The sequence below is a fragment of the Ambystoma mexicanum genome, chromosome 12 (assembly GCF_040938575.1).
Source record: "Ambystoma mexicanum isolate Mex_15411 chromosome 12, UKY_AmexF1_1, whole genome shotgun sequence".
Taxonomy (NCBI): Eukaryota; Metazoa; Chordata; class Amphibia; order Caudata; family Ambystomatidae; genus Ambystoma; species Ambystoma mexicanum.
The window spans coordinates 45505701-45526258 of NC_090936.1; the positions used below are offsets into that span (position 1 = coordinate 45505701).

Sequence of the window (20558 nt, forward strand, 5' to 3'; positions counted from 1 at the left end):
CCATGCTAAGAAGCCAAGGTCGTATCTTTTTGGAAAAGGCCAACAGTGGATACAATTAAGGAGAAAAGAACAGAGTAGCCTGTTCAGAAAGGTGAAGATAAGGCACAGATGGTAGAAGACTGGCAGAAGTAAATCAAATACACAAATACACAAAGCAGAGGCCGATTTCATGGTGATCTAGTCACGTGTCAAGGCAGGCAGGAAGAGTGAGACTTTCCCACCTACACATGGATCTCTGCCATGCCCATACTCCGTAAAAAATCTCAGACCAAGAAGCAGACTCGAGGCCAAACTACAAAAGAGTAAATGACACATGACCACTGAGGTGATGATTGATTGTAACATAATGGGAGGGAAGCTGGGGTGCAGACAAACTCCCTGCACCTGGCTGGTCTTTCTGTATGCTGCTAGACATAAGTGGAAAAGTATGAGTGGGGCTGATGCCAACCCAATCATAGTGGACCGTGTAATCTAGGGTCCTATAGAGAGTAGAGCCAATGCAACGTTATACTTTTAGTGACGTTCGTAGTGGCCATTTTGAAGGAAGGGCTTAGTTGCCCCACCTGACATTGATTGTCCAATCCCCTCTCCCCGTTACCACATACAGATATAGTACCTATGATAAAGTTGCCTTCCTATAACCAATCACGTTGCATGTTAGGTTTTTAAGATTGCGCGTCAATGATGACAAATCTTTGCTAGAAATACTGTGTTTTTTTCTGAAATTAAGTGGAGTTGGAAGCGAGAGAGAAGATCGAGCGGTTGCTGGTGTTCATTGTACTCCCCGCTTTATGTGCTTGTCATTAAACGGACTCCCTTTGCCAAACTATTGAGTTGTCATAGTGATTTGATGCATGAGTACGCATCAGCATCCCCATCTATCTCGAGGGAGCTGCTACTCATCTTAAAGGGCTGTTTGGAGATCCCCAGTCAGAGGGCTGGCTGGAGACCATCCAGTTCAAAAGGTTGCAGAAAGAGAAGACGGAACGCTTTGGTGCAACCTCATAAACACACAGAAAGTTGAAATGCATCTGTCGGTGGTTTTGGGTTATCTTCATTTGCGTTGTACGGTGAGCTGAGGGGTATTAGAGGGGGGAATCCGGGGTTTTTCAAAAGCTCTGTTTTCATAACTTTGTTTCTCTCTTCTCAGAGCAGCTGTGCCTGCCTGTTCGAGTGCTTATTAACACGTGGTTGAGGCACGAGGGTGGGGCAGCTTCATCTTGGATTTTAATGGGAAAATCTAGTCGCTTGCCATTTGCTATTTATTGTACCATTTCCTGTCTCATCTTTTTTATGGTATATAAACTCATCTTACGAGTAATAAGAGCCCGTGCAGGGGAAGCATGGCCTGGCAGTTCAGGCTTGACTGCTCCCCGTACGGGGGAGTGCCAAGACAGTTTTTTATATAAGCTCCCGCCTTGTGTAACTGCACTGACAAACCAAAACAAGAGTGCACTGAAATGCGTCCCAGGACAATTCACAGTGGATTGCTCAGCCAATTATATTGATTGATATTCGTTTATGGCAATGCCTTTCCCATTATCAGCCAATTTTTGAAACAGTCGGTGGGTGGCCTAAAGACGCTCGCGAGACGTGTAGGTGTCAACCTCCGGAACCTCGGTAGGTTTATCAATGATGTTAACTACCTCCTTGGCTTCCTCCTCACCTGAGTCTTCTGGCGAAGTGTCGTGGCGGAATACCTTTTTTCCAGTCTTCTTCTTTTTAGAGAAGAGGTATGGTCGTCCGCGGTGGGAAGCCACCCTGATTCCCTGCCAAGCAGGGAAGCAAGAGGCTTCCTTCCCGCAGGGACCGGGTAAAGAGGGAAAAAGGCGGATGCCTAAAAAAACCCTCGGAGAACAAAGTCACGATCCTGTAGCTTTTAGAGAGCGAAGTGCAGCAATTCAGTAGACCCGATGTAAGAAGCAGAATGGCTGGATCGAGGGTCTTGAGCAGGCGATGGAAAGCGAAGCAGGTCCTTGGAAGAATCCAGTAGTGAAAAATGAAGGAGTAGGGGAGGACAAGGGGCACAGAGAAAACCAGAAAGTGGCGGAGCGCCACGGAAGGGAAAGAAACAAAGAAGGCGAACGGCGAAGTGACGCCGACTGGAGATCAAAGGGTAGCAAATATGGAACGAGGAAAAACACAACGGAGCAAGCAACTCGGAAAGAAACAAAGTTGCAACGCACCGAACCCGGAAGTGGGCGGTGCTTAAATAGTGAAGCCGGGAAAATGAAAAGGAAAGACTAGAGCGGCAACCTGGGAAAGGAACAGGGAAAAGCAATGGATGACCTAATGGCGCCGCCAACGCCAGGCGTTCCATAGCCTCCACCGGCGACTAGACGCCGGCGGCATGACAGTATGCCCCCTTCCAATGGGATACCTCCCCGGCTTGCCTGGGAAGAGACGGTGAAACCTCTGAACTAAAGACGGGGCATGGACATGGGAGACAGGTTCCCAGGAATCCTCAGAATGGGGGTAACCTTTCCAATGGATAAGGTATTCCAGGCGCCCACCCCGAAAGCGGGAGTCCAATATGGAGGCCACCTCGTACTCTTCCGGGGGTAGGGTAACCGGAGACGGAACAGCCGGAATGGAGCGGTGATAGGGATCTGGCCTAAACTCCCTCAAGAGAGAGGAATGAAAAACAGGGTGTAAGCGGTTCATGTGTTTGGGCAAAGAAAGCCGATAGGCAACTGGGTTGATCCTACGCAGGATGGGAAACGGGCCCAGGAATCTGGGGGACAACTTAGAGGGGTGAAGCCAACGTGGGAGGTATTTAGTGGATAACCACACTTTGGTTCCCTTCTGCCAAGTGGGGGAAGGCAAGCGCTTGGGGTTAGTCTGGTTACAATAGCGCTGACTACTTGCCCGAAGACTATTGATGGCAGACATATGGGCTTCTTGCAAAGAGAGGAGAAGGGAGTCTACAGAAGGGACCGTAGAAGGGACAAGAGAAAAGAAAGGAGTGAAACTGGGATGATACCCATAAGAACAGTAGAAAGGGCTAAGACCAGTGGCACTGTTAACAGCGTTATTGTAGGCAAACTCTGCAGTCGAGAGTAAACTAACCCAATTGTCCTGCTGGTTGTTGGTGAAGCAACGTAGATATTGCTCAAGAGTAGCGTTTGTCCTTTCTGTTTGTCCATTGGTCTGGGGATGGAAACGAGACGATAGTGCACGCTCAATCCCCTGTCTCTTACAAAGTTCTCTCCAGAAGTGTGACGTATATTGGGATCCTCTGTCTGAGATTATCTTACTGGGGATTCCGTGTAAACGGAAGATCTCTCTTGCAAACACGGTTGCCATCTCTGCTGCCGTAGGTAACCCAGCCAAGGGTGTAAAGTGGGCCATTTTAGAGAAACAATCGACCGTGACCATGATACAGGAACATCCCTCTGAAGCGGGCAGTTCTACGATGAAATCTGTGGAGATAATACTCCAGGGTCTCTTCGGTACCTCACTCTGCTGTAGGTAACCAATGGGTCGTTGGGTAGAATGCTTGGATCTACAGCATACAGGGCAAGAGCGGACATACAAGTCCACCTCTTTCGACATATCTGGCCACCAAAAACTCCGCCGAAGAAGTTCCAGAGTGTTCTTCGCCCCTCGGTGACCAGCCACAAGATCGTCATGACACCATCCTAGTGCGGTGCGTCGAGTCTGGGAATCAGGTAGGTAGAGACGATGTTGCTTGAATCCCAGGCCATCCTGTATGGAGATGTCATCTGAGTGAGGAATGGTATGAGAAATTCCCTCAGATGGTGTGCCTTTACGTACCTTCTCCAAAAAGGCATCTACGGTATATATGAATCTTACGTCAGTTAACAGTAAACTGGGAAGTTCCCTGTTCGTTACACCGGAACATGGCCTCCGAGAGAGTGCATCTGCTAGAATATTCTTAGATCCCGGGAGATAGGTCAATAGAAAGTCGTACTGGGAGAAGAAATGGGCCCAACGGGCCTGACGTGAATTGACGCACTCCATATTTTGTAGGACTTTGAGGTTCTTGTGATCCGTCCTTATTTCAAAAGGGTGTGTTCCTCCCTGTAGTAGATGACGCCATTCTTCGCAAGCCGTCTTCATGGCCAGAAGTTCCTTCTCAATAACAGAGTAATGTGATTGACTTTCGTTCAAAGTTTTGGAAAGATAGGCTATTGGGTATTCAAGACCAGCATGTTCCTCTAAGAGGACTGCACCCAAGGCAGCTGACGAGGCATCGGTCTCAACAATGAATCTTAATCCTTGGTCGGGTTGCCGAAGGATGGGTGCAGAACAAAACTTCTCCTTTAACAATAAGAAGGCTTGATCAGCGTCTTGAGTCCAGGAAAAAGGTTTGGACGTCTTCTTGAGTAGACTAGTAATAGGGAGAACCGTCTCCGAGAATCCCTGAATGAATTTGCGATAGAAATTCGCAAGCCCAAGGAACCTTTGGATGTCCTTAACAGATTCCGGAGTAGGCCAATGCAAAATAGCTTCGGTCTTTGTTGGATCCATGCGGATGCCTTCCGCAGAAAGAATAAACCCAAGGTAGATCACCTGAGAAACTCCAAAGACACACTTCTCTACATTGGCCTTGAGATGGTGGTCCTGTAGCCTTTTAAGAACTTGAATGATATGAGTGCTATGGATCTGTGCGGTTTTTGAGAATATCAAGATATCATCCAGGTAGATTATGACACTATGAAAAAGAAGATCAGAGAATGTTCTGTCCATAAAACGCTGAAAGATAGATGGAGCATTAACCAAACCGAACGGCATTACTCGATACTCGTAATGACCGAACGGAGTCCGGAACGCAGTCTTCCATTCGTCCCCAGGATGGATGCGTAAAAGATGGTAGGCTCTTCGAAGGTCGATCTTAGTGAAGATCCGTGCTCCCTGCACCGCCTCTAGGATATCCTTCATGAGAGGCATGGGATAACGGTCTCTTACTGTAACTTGATTTAGGCCCCGGTAATCAATACACGGTCTTAATTCATCTGTACCTTTTTTCGGAACAAAAAACAAAGATGCCCCCGCAGGCGAATGGGAATGTTGAATGAGACCGTGTTGTAAATTTGAGTCCAGGTAGTCCTTGAGAACTCTCTTCTCCTTGAGTGAAAGAGAAAACATGCGGCCAAACGGAACCACTGCATTGGGAACCAAGGTGATATGGCAATCTTCGGGTCGATGTGGGGGTAGTTCTTGAGGTCCTTCTCCCTCAAAGACCTCCGGATAATGAAGACACTCCTTAGGTATATTGTTCACGGATCGAACATCAGTCAGAGTAAGAGGGTCCGGAAGAGTATGGATAGTTGCAGCCACGGATTGTATTGAGCAAGACTTCTTGCAAAAGCTAGAAGAAAAAGACAGTTGGTTCTTGGTCCAATCAATCGTAGGGTTATGTTTCCGGAGCCAGAAAACCCCCAGGATGACAGGGAAGTGAGCAGCTCGAATCAAGTCGAATTGGATGGTCTCAGTATGATGGAGAACCTTCATGATCATGGGTGCGGTGGCATGAGTGATAAGACCGGAGCTTAGCAGTGTACCATCAACGCCCTCGACCTTTTGATCTTCCTCCTTCTCCAGACGACTGATACCAGTCTTGTCAGCCCAGACGACGTCCATAAAACATCCAGCTGCTCCGCAGTCTAATAGAGCTAGGACCTCGAATGTCTGATGTAGGTGGTTCAACTGGACTGCAATGACCATGAGCCGATTGTCTTCGGAGGAGTTGATGGTAGGTGTTATGGACAAAGAGACATAGGGACCAGGATAGCCCCCTCGGTAACTGGTCCCTACTAGTTCCGAGGTATGGCGTTTCCCGACCTGCGGGGAGGTACGTCCGAACAGTCCCTCAGAACATGGGTGTTGGAACCGCAGTACATGCACAGATTGAGGTCTCTGCGCCGCTTCCGTTCTTCGGGGGCAAGCGGTCCCCTGGTAGTTCCGATCTGCATGGGCTCGTCTCTTACCGAACCCGAGGGAACGGAACAGGACGTAGCCGGGTTAGAGGTAACGGGAAAACCACGTTGTCTCCGCCGCTCAGACCGTCTTTCCGATAACCGAAAGTCGAGCTGGAGTACCGTGGCCCAAAGCTCCGTGAGTGTAGAAGGGCGGCTAACCCTAGCAAGTTCATCCTTAAGGTCTTCTCTGAGGCCTCGACGAAAGATTGTGTATTGGGCATTCTCTTGCCAACCCGCATCAGCCGCCACCCTTTTAAATCGGGAAATATAAGACAAAAGGTCCATGCTTCCCTGACGGATATCCAGTAGCTGTTCACTGGCTAATAAGGTAGTCTCTTGTTGTTCAAACGCAAGTTTGAACTGGGCGGTAAATCCAGCATAATCCTGAAGAAGAGGACTGGCACTGGTTACCAAAGGGGCTGCCCAAGCCAGGGCATTCCCGGTCAAATTGGAAATGAGGAACCCTATGCGGGCTTGGTCTGAGGCGTAAGACTGAGGTCTAAATGTGAAATAGATCACGCAAGCCTCCATGAATTCCTTAAATTTGTTAGGTGTTCCGTCGTATTTGCCACAGGATAATGGCATAGGAGGGAGATCACTGCGTGACTGCTCAAAGCGGTCCAACCTCTGTCTAAGGGTAGTGTTCTCCGTCTTTACTGCCTGTAACTCTTGAGTGAGGTTATGTACAGCAGTTAGCAGTTCTTGCACCTGCTCAGGTGAGGCCATGGTTCTTAACTGTTGGCGTTGCAAACTGTCAACCTCCGGAACCTCGGTAGGTTTATCAATGATGTTAACTACCTCCTTGGCTTCCTCCTCACCTGAGTCTTCTGGCGAAGTGTCGTGGCGGAATACCTTTTTTCCAGTCTTCTTCTTTTTAGAGAGGAGGTATGGTCGTCCGCGGTGGGAAGCCACCCTGATTCCCTGCCAAGCAGGGAAGCAAGAGGCTTCCTTCCCGCAGGGACCGGGTAAAGAGGGAAAAAGGCGGATGCCTAAAAAAACCCTCGGAGAACAAAGTCACGATCCTGTAGCTTTTAGAGAGCGAAGTGCAGCAATTCAGTAGACCCGATGTAAGAAGCAGAATGGCTGGATCGAGGGTCTTGAGCAGGCGATGGAAAGCGAAGCAGGTCCTTGGAAGAATCCAGTAGTGAAAAATGAAGGAGTAGGGGAGGACAAGGGGCACAGAGAAAACCAGAAAGTGGCGGAGCGCCACGGAAGGGAAAGAAACAAAGAAGGCGAACGGCGAAGTGACGCCGACTGGAGATCAAAGGGTAGCAAATATGGAACGAGGAAAAACACAACGGAGCAAGCAACTCGGAAAGAAACAAAGTTGCAACGCACCGAACCCGGAAGTGGGCGGTGCTTAAATAGTGAAGCCGGGAAAATGAAAAGGAAAGACTAGAGCGGCAACCTGGGAAAGGAACAGGGAAAAGCAATGGATGACCTAATGGCGCCGCCAACGCCAGGCGTTCCATAGCCTCCACCGGCGACTAGACGCCGGCGGCATGACAGTAGGGCCTGCAGCACTCCCCAACCCCCCACCCACTCAGAATAGCCAGGGGCTCTGAAGGAGGTGCCAACATTCCCCAATTTGTGCGACAATCAGGAGTGAGACAAGTGAACATCCCCAAAATATTTTTAATAATGGTAAAAAAATGTGTTGCCAATGTAAATACACCTATCGGGTACACTCCCCCTCATTCTGGTATATATACACACACACCCCAGTTTGATAAATTCCCTTGTCCCAAAGACAGGCTGAATAAAGGCTTTTCCTGGCCCTTCATTGCAGCTCAAGCAGAGCAGGTCTTGCTTATATTAGTGACTTCGGAGTCTGTTCCCCACTTGTCAATTTCTAACAATGATGTAAGTTCAAGACCCTCGCGGCCTGGTGAAAGTGCAGTGGGCAGCAAGCTAGCACCCCCAGCGTCTCTTCAGCTGCGCAAGCAGACGGTCAGCACTGTGCCAAAACACAGCGACTGTGAGGACTTCAGGTCTTGCTGGGAGTGTCCACTTTGCACACCTGCATTTCTAGTTTGGGAATGGGAACTGATGATCTGACAGTCCTGAAGTGGCAGGGCCACAGGGGGCCCTCAAGGCACAGCTGAAATCAGCCCCAAACAATTTCTATGGTGATCACTGTGGCGGGTCGGAAGAGGGAGTCGGACAAACTAAGGTCATTATGAATTGTCTTTTAATAACATTAAGAATAAAGTCTACCTTTCCTTATTAGAAGAGGGAACACCCTGCCTATCTAAAAGAATTGAAAATATGTCCTCTGTCCAAACTAACTCTACCTGACTCTACCACTATACATAACTAACTTAAACTAGACCAAGAGAGTGTGGCCTTTCCCCTGGCCTTCTTGTGTCTTCTGATAGTCTCTTTTATGTAAACATTTGTCTCTGGTGCAAATGTTCCTTAGTGTAATCTTCCTTGGATAGATTATTTGATAAGATCTTGTGGCTCTTCCAAAATATACTTAGGTTTTAAATTCTCTTCAACGCTGTCTTTTTGACCTCTTCCCTCCTCACAGTCTGGTCTACATTAGTAGACCTCTTCCAGGCTTTTAGTTTAAGCTTTCCTAGCGTGGGTGTGTATTTTCCCCCAAGTATGATTTTCTTTCTCTTGGGTTTTCTTTCTTGGATTATACGTTCCTTTATCTTGTTCACTTGCCAGTCTTAAATCACATCTCTCTTTGTGCAAAGTTGCATCGTGCTTTTTGCAATATTCAAATCTTGAGTCATTGGATAACTTAGTTTATGTTCTGATTCTTTCTCTTGCCCCTATAGAATTACTAGACCACTGTTTAATGATATACTAGGTTATTTATAACGCGCTTAATACCCAGAGGTTTCTAAGCGCAGACCCAGGGATCGAACCTGTGTTGCTCCGTGTCGTCTTGCTTCCAAGGCGAGCATGTTGCAATTAGCTGATCTTATTGATAATATTTCGTTATTTGTACTGGGACGAGTTTCTCTCTTCCTTTAATACCTCCCTTTCCCCATCTGGGTTACGTGTTACTGGCTTTGGTGGGTTTTTAAGTGTCCTTGGACAGTCTTATAGTTAGTATCTCATCATTAGGACTGATGAGTTTCGCCATACATGTCATGGTGCCCTGGTGGCCTTGCGCTCTTCCCAAGTTCCCCGGTACCTCAGTTTGTGCAGGGGAACCTTGTAGGGCAGAGGTCGCCAAACAGTCGATCGCAGGCGACTAGTAGCTCGCCTGAGCCTTTTCAGTCGCTCGCGCTGAAGATACCGAAAAATAAACGTTAATCCTAAGTTATATTATTTAATGGTGTTTGTGTAGCCATGTTCCGTGTTCAGGATCCGAACCCTAGTCAGCCCAATTGCAGGCAGAGAACTTGGCTACTGTGCCACTTGGAACTGCTTGTAAATCCACTGACAAATGTCAGTATCACGTTATGCTTCTGCAGGCCGCCTGTAGTACCACAGTTGGCCTAGTGCGCCCCCACGACAGTCTTTCTTAAGCAAGCTGCTCTTGTTAGCCAGAGATGTTGGAGGGGCTGGGGCAGGAGCAGGATCATTGTGACCACGCAATAAAAATATCACAATAGCACTGCTGCTCGCCTGGAAATGTTCAAAATAATATTTAAAAAATGGTGCAATTTCTTTCAGGTGGTTTCTTTCCAAATTCCACACCGTACATTTCCACTTTAAATCACTTCCATGACACAAGTACACCCACTTTTAGTACATTAAGCAATCCATAGACACGCTGTACAGTAGAAGCCTACCAGGGTAGTTCAGCAGGTTGACAGACCGATGCTGAGATGTTATATATTCAAAACTACAGGTTGTTAATTGTATGACATTTTGCAATGCATTATACAAAAAAGTGCTATACAAGGTGTTTGGCCAGGGTATGGGTTGGGCTGGTTGCTTGCTTATCTTCAGGGCTGAGGTGGGGATATTTCTGCCCCTGTGAAAATCAAAAGTTGGCACCCATGAACCCACAGTTTAATTTCCTAAAAATTGCTGTCAGCATAACAGAAACATTTATTTGTGATTAACCAGTTTGACAAGCATATAACATATTTATAAATATAACATGTGCTAAAACACAGAGGGGCACACAAATAATGATAATGATGTGTTATTTATATAGCGCCTTAATCCAAAGCGCTTTACAAAGCACATATTTACATGCAATATCACCCAACTGAAATTGGTACTCATGTATCGACCTCAGAAGAATGAAAGGCTGAGTTGGCCTTGCCGGGATTTTAACCTGCGACCTGCAGATCACGCTCAGATCGCAGCAGCGAGCGCTCAACCCGCTGAGCTATCTTACTGGCAAATAACAGAGTATGTGTGGTGCCTGACAAAAAAAAAATTTCAAAGAAAACTTGTGAACGCAAGCAACATTTTTCAGTTTGGAAATTACTTTTTTTTTTTATGTAAGTGTGAAATGCACATTTGGAAAACAATAGTGTGCCTAGCATGTAGAAAGACTGCATAAAACGCAAAGGAAGGGCACAAAAATTACAGGATATTTGTGTGGTAGTCCAACAAATATCTGTCTTTTTGAGACAGCTACTAATAAATAATAATGCAACAAAGGGGTTTTTGAAGTTCTTAATATAATCGTGAAGGCATATGTTATTCCATCTGTTTATAGAGGAGGAAATATTCGAGCCCAAAAAATATTGGTAACAATTCAGAGGTTTATAAATATCCCCACCCCGATATCACCCGCTAGTAGCTCTCCACTGTTGGCCTCCACTACAAGTAGCTCTAGCTAACGTAAAGGTTGGAGACCCCTGTTGTAGGGTATTCCTCTTCAGTATCTGCCTACTTGTTCCTTATGTCTGCCGACGTCCAGTTCTCGGCTTTGCCTCTGGTCACTGCTGTATACGGGCGCTGGTGCTAGGGGGCTGCTCATGTTCCCAGCTGTGATGGTTTTGGCGCATTGTGCGGGCGTCCTGCCAGCCATGGTATTGTTTTGGTCATTCCACCACCTGTCACAGGGTTTGTCTCCTCCACTTAATGTTGCCGGCGCCAAGCCTCTAGTGTCCCGTACTGGTGTTCTTTACTTCCTCGCAAGTCATGGGCTCCGCGGCTTGAATCCCCGCCACCTCTCCAAGGTGTGATGATGTCAAGGGGCTTCCCCGGCGAATGATACTATCCCTCCTTACTCCACTCGTCCCAGTTAAGTGCACATCCCCTCTTAAAGAGACAATTCCTTTCCATTTTCATGTCAGTTTGTTCCAGCATTGCCTTCAGCCAAATATAACGATGTCACATTACTCTTCAAAACAGGCAGTCCCATATATGCGGCTATTCTATGTGGCCTAGGAAGTTCCTCACAGGAATGGGAGTCCTTGTTCCCTAAGGGGGAGTCACTCCTAGTGAGGTCCCACTTGCCTAGGCCCCTAGGGAGTGTCATGCTGAGCCGGCTGACCAGCTAGCCTCAAAGGGGGTTGCGGCCCCTGGGGAGAAGGGATGAATAACCGTGATTCGTCACATCACCCTACACAACTTGCTTCTCCCAGAGGTTATGAAACACTTCACTAGATGGCAAAGAATTTACCACCCATGGACAGAGGGCGTGTAACTATTCAGACATCAGTTTGCCCTCTCTCAAACTTGAACAGTCATGTAGTCGGATTCAACGCGATATTGTCATGGCAGAACTTTGGGACATTGGCATGCAAGGGATCTAGGGTGCGGCCGTGCCACTGCGTCGCAGTAAGACAGATCGCTGGGGTGCACGAAGGAGGAAGAAACCGGTGAGGAACAGAAAAACTAGTCAGGTATAAGTGGGAGAGAAGAGTGGCATTGAAGACATACAGAGTAAGCAAGAGCAAGAGACAAGATAAGCAAGACCCCAGAGAGTGATACCAATGGGGGGGGGGAGGTATGAGAGAATTCTGCAGCGGAGATGTGTGGGGACAAGATGAAAAGGAAAAGACATTGATGAAGCTGTTATGTCGGACTTTATCTTAATGGCGTACGCCTCGCATGAGTTGTATCGCGTGTTCAGTGCATCTAGACAAACAAACTGCAAGGACTGCACTGAGTTAAACCCTTCGCATGGGCAGAATCATGAGTGCAATGGAGGGTGAGCCAGACTGACTTTTGTGAAATACTGCCTTTCAGGGGTTAGTGTCATGTGGCAAATGCTTTGTTACATTACCATTAGGCTGTGTGAGAAAGCTAACACTTCTCGTAGCCAGATCTAAAGTGAGAGGCTGGACGGAGAAAAGCTTGGGTTGACAAAAGGAGAAAGTAGACATCAGCAAGAGATGTAAAAATATGTAAATACAGAAAAAAAACAATTGAGAAACGGAGGAAATTATTGTCAGAAAGCTATGTGTAACAAAAATAACTCTTACTGTGGAGTCTGTTGTTCAGTGCGCACAGAGCCGGTTGTGTGGGTGGCGGATTGGCAAACAGTACTCCCGTTGTCACTCTAGGAGTGAAGTGTAACATTCTGCATGAGTTGTCTGAGTCCCCCATAGCCAGCCGTGAAGACCCTGTGAAAAAAGGGACAAGTCCACGCAAACCCTGAAAAAAAAACAACCCACCACTACACACTCAACCAGAGAGGATGGAGTAATGAGGTTCAAGCATTACTCATTTTTATTTGTAATTTTAAATGATTATTTATAAGGAGATTAATACCCAGAGGTTTCTAAGCTGGACCCAGGGATCGAACCGGTGTTGCTCTACATCTTCTTGCTTCCAAGGCGAGCGCATTGTCCCTTAGCTATCCTCCCGGGACCCCAATGTTACAATGTACACCGCTGATGGATAAAATCTGTCAGCAAGAAGAAAGAAGAATAATCCAGCTGTATCACACCAAATTAATCCATAAATCGCATCGAGGTGTGCCGATTCCAAATGCTTGATAATAATGTAATGTAGTACTTACCACATAAATCAATTTATAAAAACAGTTTATATGGGTTGTGTAGCTCCTTTAGCCCCCCCTAGCAACGCCCCTGCTTGGGAGGATAGCTCAGGGGCAAGGCGCTGATCTTGGATGCAAGATGATGCAGAGCATCACAAGTTCAATCCCCGGGTCTGCGCTTAGAAACCTCTGGATATTAAGCGTGTTATAAATAACCCATTAAAATTGCAACTTTAGCAAATATGGATACATTTATCAGAGTTTGACCGTCAGACCCACACTGGCCCTAAAAACAAAAACTCTGGCCCCACTGAAGACAGTGGGGTTGACATGCCACTTTTTCTTGCACCCGCCCTTGTCGCTCCGCATGGACTCTCTCCGTTATTAATGCATTCTCTGGACAGCCGCCTGTAGAAAGAGTTGAAGATTGCAGCATGTAATGTCAAAAACCGCAGGCCCTCATTATGAGTTAGCGATAGTTGAAAAATAGCGGTTATTTCCAAATAAGGGAGGTTTTACCGCCTATTCAGATTAAGGGTTTTCATAACCGAAACTCTTGAAAATCACTGCATTTTTTAATGGAGGTAAACACAACCACGCTAAAGCCTTACTGCATGTGGTACCACCCATGCAGTATTATCATGCGTGGAAATACTGCATTTCACTATTGGAGTCCGATGGGACTCAGAAATAGGGAACAACAGAGCGGTTTGCTTGACTCTGAATAGCGCGCGTTAAGATGCCCTAGAAGTAGAGACATTGGACCTGATTCATGGAGCTTTTAGCCTGGTGCAAAGTCACTTTGCACTGCCAACCAACACCCTGATTCACAGAATCAGAATGTGTGTCTATCCCTTGTTTTAATCAAATTAAATTCCTCATAATCAGCCGTATACATTTTGATAAAAGATACAACACATTTGAGAGATTGTTACTCGAGTAAGTTCTTTCCGGTTAAAGTGATATGGTCTGTTTGGCGGTAAGAAAGTTGCACCATTGCTGCGAAGAATATAGCATCAAACTGCTCTTATTTTCCTGTTTTTCACAAGGCTATGTTCTTTTCTGTCACCCGCCACAAAAAGGAGCCTGATGGCCTCCACAAAGACCCATTGATGGCGTTGCCTGTGTGAATCGCTGCTGCATTGGTCACAGCCAAATTTTGTGGGACCCACCTCTCCATCCCACAATACACTCCACTGTGCCGAGCCATTTATGAAAGGTCATTGCAGAACAGAAAAATGGACTAGAGTCAAAGCACGCAGCCCTATAAATATCGCTCATAGCTCGAGGGCTGCTTATTTCATTATCTCCCCCCCCTGTTTTTCGCTCTATTTTTCCCCCCCCCGCCGTCGCTTCCCAGAGGCAATGTCGGAGCTGTGACTGCAAAAGTTCCAGCGAGGGGTCAGAGCAGAATCGTGGCTTTTTCATGTACCCGTGCTCACATGGGATGGTTGGCTCATCTGTGCGGCAGGATTCTGGACAGCGCATAGCCTGCGGTACTGCGCCGAAGCGCGCTCTCTGCCTTGGTCTCCGCATTGCCTCGCCGTGGCGAAATCTCAACATTGGACCCTACCGATCGCTGCTTGAGAACGGATCCCGGAAAAATGACCCTATCGGCAAGACTGGAAGACATCGAGGTGACCCTGGACCATCTGCTCATGGACCTCTTTGTAAGTAAAATTGGGCCGGGAGGATAGCTCAGGGGCAATGTGTTTGTCTTGGAATCAAGACAACGCAGAGCAACACAGGTTACACTTAGACTGATGTCCGGTATTAAGAGCGTTATAAAAGATTATTTAATCCATTAGAATATGGTGGACATTGAAGCTTTGTTTGGTAGTCAAAGGTATGAGAATGATGCATTAAGCGGCTCTCCAGTAGACCTGTAGTCCGGCAGGTAGATGAGCAAGTACTTTAGGCCAATGCCACTAGCAGCAGCATCTCTCCAGTAGACCTGTAGTCCGGCAGGTAGATGAGCAAGTACTTTAGGCCAATGCCACTAGCAGCAGCATCTCTCCAGTAGACCTGTAGTCCGGCAGGTAGATGAGCAAGTACTTTAGGCCAATGCCACTAGCAGCAGCATCTCTCCAGTAGACCTGTAGTCCGGCAGGTAGATGAGCAAGTACTTTAGGCCAATGCCACTAGCAGCAGCATCTCTCCAGTAGACCTGTAGTCCGGCAGGTAGATGAGCAAGTACTTTAGGCCAATGCCACTAGCAGCAGCATCTCTCCAGTAGACCTGTAGTCCGGCAGGTAGATGAGCAAGTACTTTAGGCCAATGCCACTAGCAGCAGCATCTCTCCAGTAGACCTGTAGTCCGGCAGGTAGATGAGCAAGTACTTTAGGCCAATGCCACTAGCAGCAGCATCTCTCCAGTAGACCTGTAGTCCGGCAGGTAGATGAGCAAGTACTTTAGGCCAATGCCACTAGCAGCAGCATCTCTCCAGTAGACCTGTAGTCCGGCAGGTAGATGAGCAAGTACTTTAGGCCAATGCCACTAGCAGCAGCATCTCTCCAGTAGACCTGTAGTCCGGCAGGTAGATGGGCAAGTACTTTAGGCCAATGCCACTAGCAGCAGCATCTCTCCAGTAGACCTGTAGTCCGGCAGGTAGATGAGCAAGTACTTTAGGCCAATGCCACTAGCAGCAGCATCTCTCCAGTAGACCTGTAGTCCGGCAGGTAGATGAGCAAGTACTTTAGGCCAATGCCACTAGCAGCAGCATCTCTCCAGTAGACCTGTAGTCCGGCAGGTAGATGAGCAAGTACTTTAGGCCAATGCCACTAGCAGCAGCATCTCTCCAGTAGACCTGTAGTCCGGCAGGTAGATGAGCAAGTACTTTAGGCCAATGCCACTAGCAGCAGCATCTCTCCAGTAGACCTGTAGTCCGGCAGGTAGATGAGCAAGTACTTTAGGCCAATGCCACTAGCAGCAGCATCTCTCCAGTAGACCTGTAGTCCGGCAGGTAGATGAGCAAGTACTTTAGGCCAATGCCACTAGCAGCAGCATCTCTCCAGTAGACCTGTAGTCCGGCAGGTAGATGAGCAAGTACTTTAGGCCAATGCCACTAGCAGCAGCATCTCTCCAGTAGACCTGTAGTCCGGCAGGTAGATGAGCAAGTACTTTAGGCCAATGCCACTAGCAGCAGCATCTCTCCAGTAGACCTGTAGTCCGGCAGGTAGATGAGCAAGTACTTTAGGCCAATGCCACTAGCAGCAGCATCTCTCCAGTAGACCTGTAGTCCGGCAGGTAGATGAGCAAGTACTTTAGGCCAATGCCACTAGCAGCAGCATCTCTCCAGTAGACCTGTAGTCCGGCAGGTAGATGAGCAAGTACTTTAGGCCAATGCCACTAGCAGCAGCATCTCTCCAGTAGACCTGTAGTCCGGCAGGTAGATGAGCAAGTACTTTAGGCCAATGCCACTAGCAGCAGCATCTCTCCAGTAGACCTGTAGTCCGGCAGGTAGATGAGCAAGTACTTTAGGCCAATGCCACTAGCAGCAGCATCTCTCCAGTAGACCTGTAGTCCGGCAGGTAGATGAGCAAGTACTTTAGGCCAATGCCACTAGCAGCAGCATCTCTCCAGTAGACCTGTAGTCCGGCAGGTAGATGAGCAAGTACTTTAGGCCAATGCCACTAGCAGCAGCATCTCTCCAGTAGACCTGTAGTCCGGCAGGTAGATGGGCAAGTACTTTAGGCCAATGCCACTAGCAGCAGCATCTCTCCAGTAGACCTGTAGTCCGGCAGGTAGATGAGCAAGTACTTTAGGCCAATGCCACTAGCAGCAGCATCTCTCCAGTAGACCTGTAGTCCGGCAGGTAGATGAGCAAGTACTTTAGGCCAATGCCACTAGCAGCAGCATCTCTCCAGTAGACCTGTAGTCCGGCAGGTAGATGAGCAAGTACTTTAGGCCAATGCCACTAGCAGCAGCATCTCTCCAGTAGACCTGTAGTCCGGCAGGTAGATGAGCAAGTACTTTAGGCCAATGCCACTAGCAGCAGCATCTCTCCAGTAGACCTGTAGTCCGGCAGGTAGATGAGCAAGTACTTTAGGCCAATGCCACTAGCAGCAGCATCTCTCCAGTAGACCTGTAGTCCGGCAGGTAGATGAGCAAGTACTTTAGGCCAATGCCACTAGCAGCAGCATCTCTCCAGTAGACCTGTAGTCCGGCAGGTAGATGAGCAAGTACTTTAGGCCAATGCCACTAGCAGCAGCATCTCTCCAGTAGACCTGTAGTCCGGCAGGTAGATGAGCAAGTACTTTAGGCCAATGCCACTAGCAGCAGCATCTCTCCAGTAGACCTGTAGTCCGGCAGGTAGATGAGCAAGTACTTTAGGCCAATGCCACTAGCAGCAGCATCTCTCCAGTAGACCTGTAGTCCGGCAGGTAGATGAGCAAGTACTTTAGGCCAATGCCACTAGCAGCAGCATCTCTCCAGTAGACCTGTAGTCCGGCAGGTAGATGAGCAAGTACTTTAGGCCAATGCCACTAGCAGCAGCATCTCTCCAGTAGACCTGTAGTCCGGCAGGTAGATGAGCAAGTACTTTAGGCCAATGCCACTAGCAGCAGCATCTCTCCAGTAGACCTGTAGTCCGGCAGGTAGATGAGCAAGTACTTTAGGCCAATGCCACTAGCAGCAGCATCTCTCCAGTAGACCTGTAGTCCGGCAGGTAGATGAGCAAGTACTTTAGGCCAATGCCACTAGCAGCAGCATCTCTCCAGTAGACCTGTAGTCCGGCAGGTAGATGAGCAAGTACTTTAGGCCAATGCCACTAGCAGCAGCATCTCTCCAGTAGACCTGTAGTCCGGCAGGTAGATGAGCAAGTACTTTAGGCCAATGCCACTAGCAGCAGCATCTCTCCAGTAGACCTGTAGTCCGGCAGGTAGATGAGCAAGTACTTTAGGCCAATGCCACTAGCAGCAGCATCTCTCCAGTAGACCTGTAGTCCGGCAGGTAGATGAGCAAGTACTTTAGGCCAATGCCACTAGCAGCAGCATCTCTCCAGTAGACCTGTAGTCCGGCAGGTAGATGAGCAAGTACTTTAGGCCAATGCCACTAGCAGCAGCATCTCTCCAGTAGACCTGTAGTCCGGCAGGTAGATGAGCAAGTACTTTAGGCCAATGCCACTAGCAGCAGCATCTCTCCAGTAGACCTGTAGTCCGGCAGGTAGATGAGCAAGTACTTTAGGCCAATGCCACTAGCAGCAGCATCTCTCCAGTAGACCTGTAGTCCGGCAGGTAGATGAGCAAGTACTTTAGGCCAATGCCACTAGCAGCAGCATCTCTCCAGTAGACCTGTAGTCCGGCAGGTAGATGAGCAAGTACTTTAGGCCAATGCCACTAGCAGCAGCATCTCTCCAGTAGACCTGTAGTCCGGCAGGTAGATGAGCAAGTACTTTAGGCCAATGCCACTAGCAGCAGCATCTCTCCAGTAGACCTGTAGTCCGGCAGGTAGATGAGCAAGTACTTTAGGCCAATGCCACTAGCAGCAGCATCTCTCCAGTAGACCTGTAGTCCGGCAGGTAGATGAGCAAGTACTTTAGGCCAATGCCACTAGCAGCAGCATCTCTCCAGTAGACCTGTAGTCCGGCAGGTAGATGAGCAAGTACTTTAGGCCAATGCCACTAGCAGCAGCATCTCTCCAGTAGACCTGTAGTCCGGCAGGTAGATGAGCAAGTACTTTAGGCCAATGCCACTAGCAGCAGCATCTCTCCAGTAGACCTGTAGTCCGGCAGGTAGATGAGCAAGTACTTTAGGCCAATGCCACTAGCAGCAGCATCTCTCCAGTTGACACTGCTGGGTCATGCAACAGCTCTTCCTTTCCATTCAGGCGTCGACAATCAGCACTCTAGAACCCACTAGCAGCAGCTTCTCTCCAGTTGACGCTGCTGGGTCCTGCAACAGCTGTTCCTTTCCATTCATGCATCGACGATCAGCATTCTAGAACCCACTAGCAGCAGCACCGTCTCAACTGTTGACACTGCTGGGTCATGCAACAGCTCTTCCTTTCCGTTAATGCATTCTAGAACTCACAAGCAGCAGCAGCTTCTCTCCTATAGACACTGCTGGGTCATGCAACAGCTCTTCCTTTCCGTTCATGCATAGACGATCAGCATTCTAGAACCCACTAGCAGCAGCAGCTTCTCTCCTATAGACACTACTGGGTCATGCAATAGCTCTTCCTTTCCGTTCATGCGTCGACGATCAGCATTCTAGAACCCACTAGCAGCAGCACCGTCTCAACTGTTGACACTGCTGGGTCATGCAACAGCTCTTCCTTTCCATTCAGGCGTCGACAATCAGCACTCTAGAACCCACTAGCAGCAGCTTCTCTCCAGTTGACGCTGCTGGGTCCTGCAAAAACTCTTCCTTTCCGTTCATGCATAGACGATCAGCATTCTAGAACCCACTAGCAGCAGCAGCTTCTCTCCTATAGACACTGCTGGGTCATGCAATAGCTCTTCCTTTCCGTTCATGCGTCGACGATCAGCATTCTAGAACCCACTAGCAGCAGCACCGTCTCAACTGTTGACACTGCTGGGTCATGCAACAGCTCTTCCTTTCCGTTCATGCATTCTAGAACTCACTAGCAGCAGCAGCTTCTCTCCTATAGACACTGCTGGGTCATGCAACAGCTGTTCCTTTCCGTTCATGCATTCTAGAACTCACTAGCAGCAGCAGCTTCTCTCCTATAGACACTGCTGGGTCATGCAACAGCTGTTCCTTTCCGTTCATGCATTCTAGAACTCACTAGCAGCAGCAGCTTCTCTCCTATAGACACTGCTGGGTCATGCAACAGCTCTTCCTTTCCGTTCATGCATTCTAGAACTCACTAGCAGCAGCAGCTTCTCTCCTATAGACACTGCTGGGTCATGCAACAGCTCTTCCTTTCCGTTCATGCATTCTAGAACTCACTAGCAGCAGCAGCTTCTCTCCTATAGACACTGCTGGGTCATGCAACAGCTGTTCCTTTCCGTTCATGCATTCTAGAACTCACTAGCAGCAGCAGCTTCTCTCCTATAGACACTGCTGGGTCATGCAACAGCTCTTCCTTTCCGTTCATGCATTCTAGAACTCACTAGCAGCAGCAGCTTCTCTCCTATAGACACTGCTGGGTCATGCAACAGCTCTTCCTTTCCGTTCATGCATTCTAGAACTCACTAGCAGCAGCAGCTTCTCTCCTATAGACACTGCTGGGTCATGCAACAGCTCTTCCTTTCCGTTCATGCATTCTAGAACTCACTAGCAGCAGCAGCTTCTCTCCTATAGACACTGCTGGGTCATGCAACAGCTCTTCCTTTCCGTTCATGCATTCTAGAACTCACTAGCAGCAGCAGCTTCTCTCCTATAGACACTGCTGGGTCATGCAACAGCTCTTCCTTTCCGTTCATGCATTCTAGAACTCTGAGGCGGAAGCAGGAAGACAGTGAAACCATCAAGCGAGAGAATGGATCAGAGGTGGAAGGAGAAAGGGGGGAGGGGCCGGTATGGTGGAAACCATTCAGACAGGCAGTTAGGCACACACGCAGACCTGCATGTCAACTGAGAGTGCAGATGAGAAATGCGATGAAGGAGAAAAAGAGAGGGGCATGTCATAAGAAAGAGGGAGAGAGAGGGAGAGAGAGAGAGAGAGAGAGAGAGAGAGAGAGAGAGAGACAAAGATGCAGACATACGAGGAATTTGAGAGCTAGACAGCCATGCAGACATGAAAGAAGCACTGCAAAGTGGTCCTAGGTTTGCATG

The 20558-nt window shown here is 48.2% G+C and overlaps 1 protein-coding gene across 2 annotated transcripts in view; it reads left to right on the forward strand.

The window, feature by feature from the left end:
* The window catches only part of FRMD4A (FERM domain containing 4A), an 897536-nt gene that overhangs the window by 207497 nt on the left and 669481 nt on the right, over positions 1-20558 (forward strand). Inside the window, exon 1 of one of the 2 annotated variants that reach the window (XM_069627924.1) lies at positions 14230-14489. The exons of the other annotated variant lie outside the window; for it this stretch is intronic. Within the exon in view, the coding sequence (XP_069484025.1) occupies positions 14424-14489 (66 nt within the window). The 5' untranslated portion in view covers positions 14230-14423. Of the gene's footprint in view, positions 1-14229; positions 14490-20558 lie in introns of those variants that run through there. 2 annotated transcript variants of the gene reach the window in all.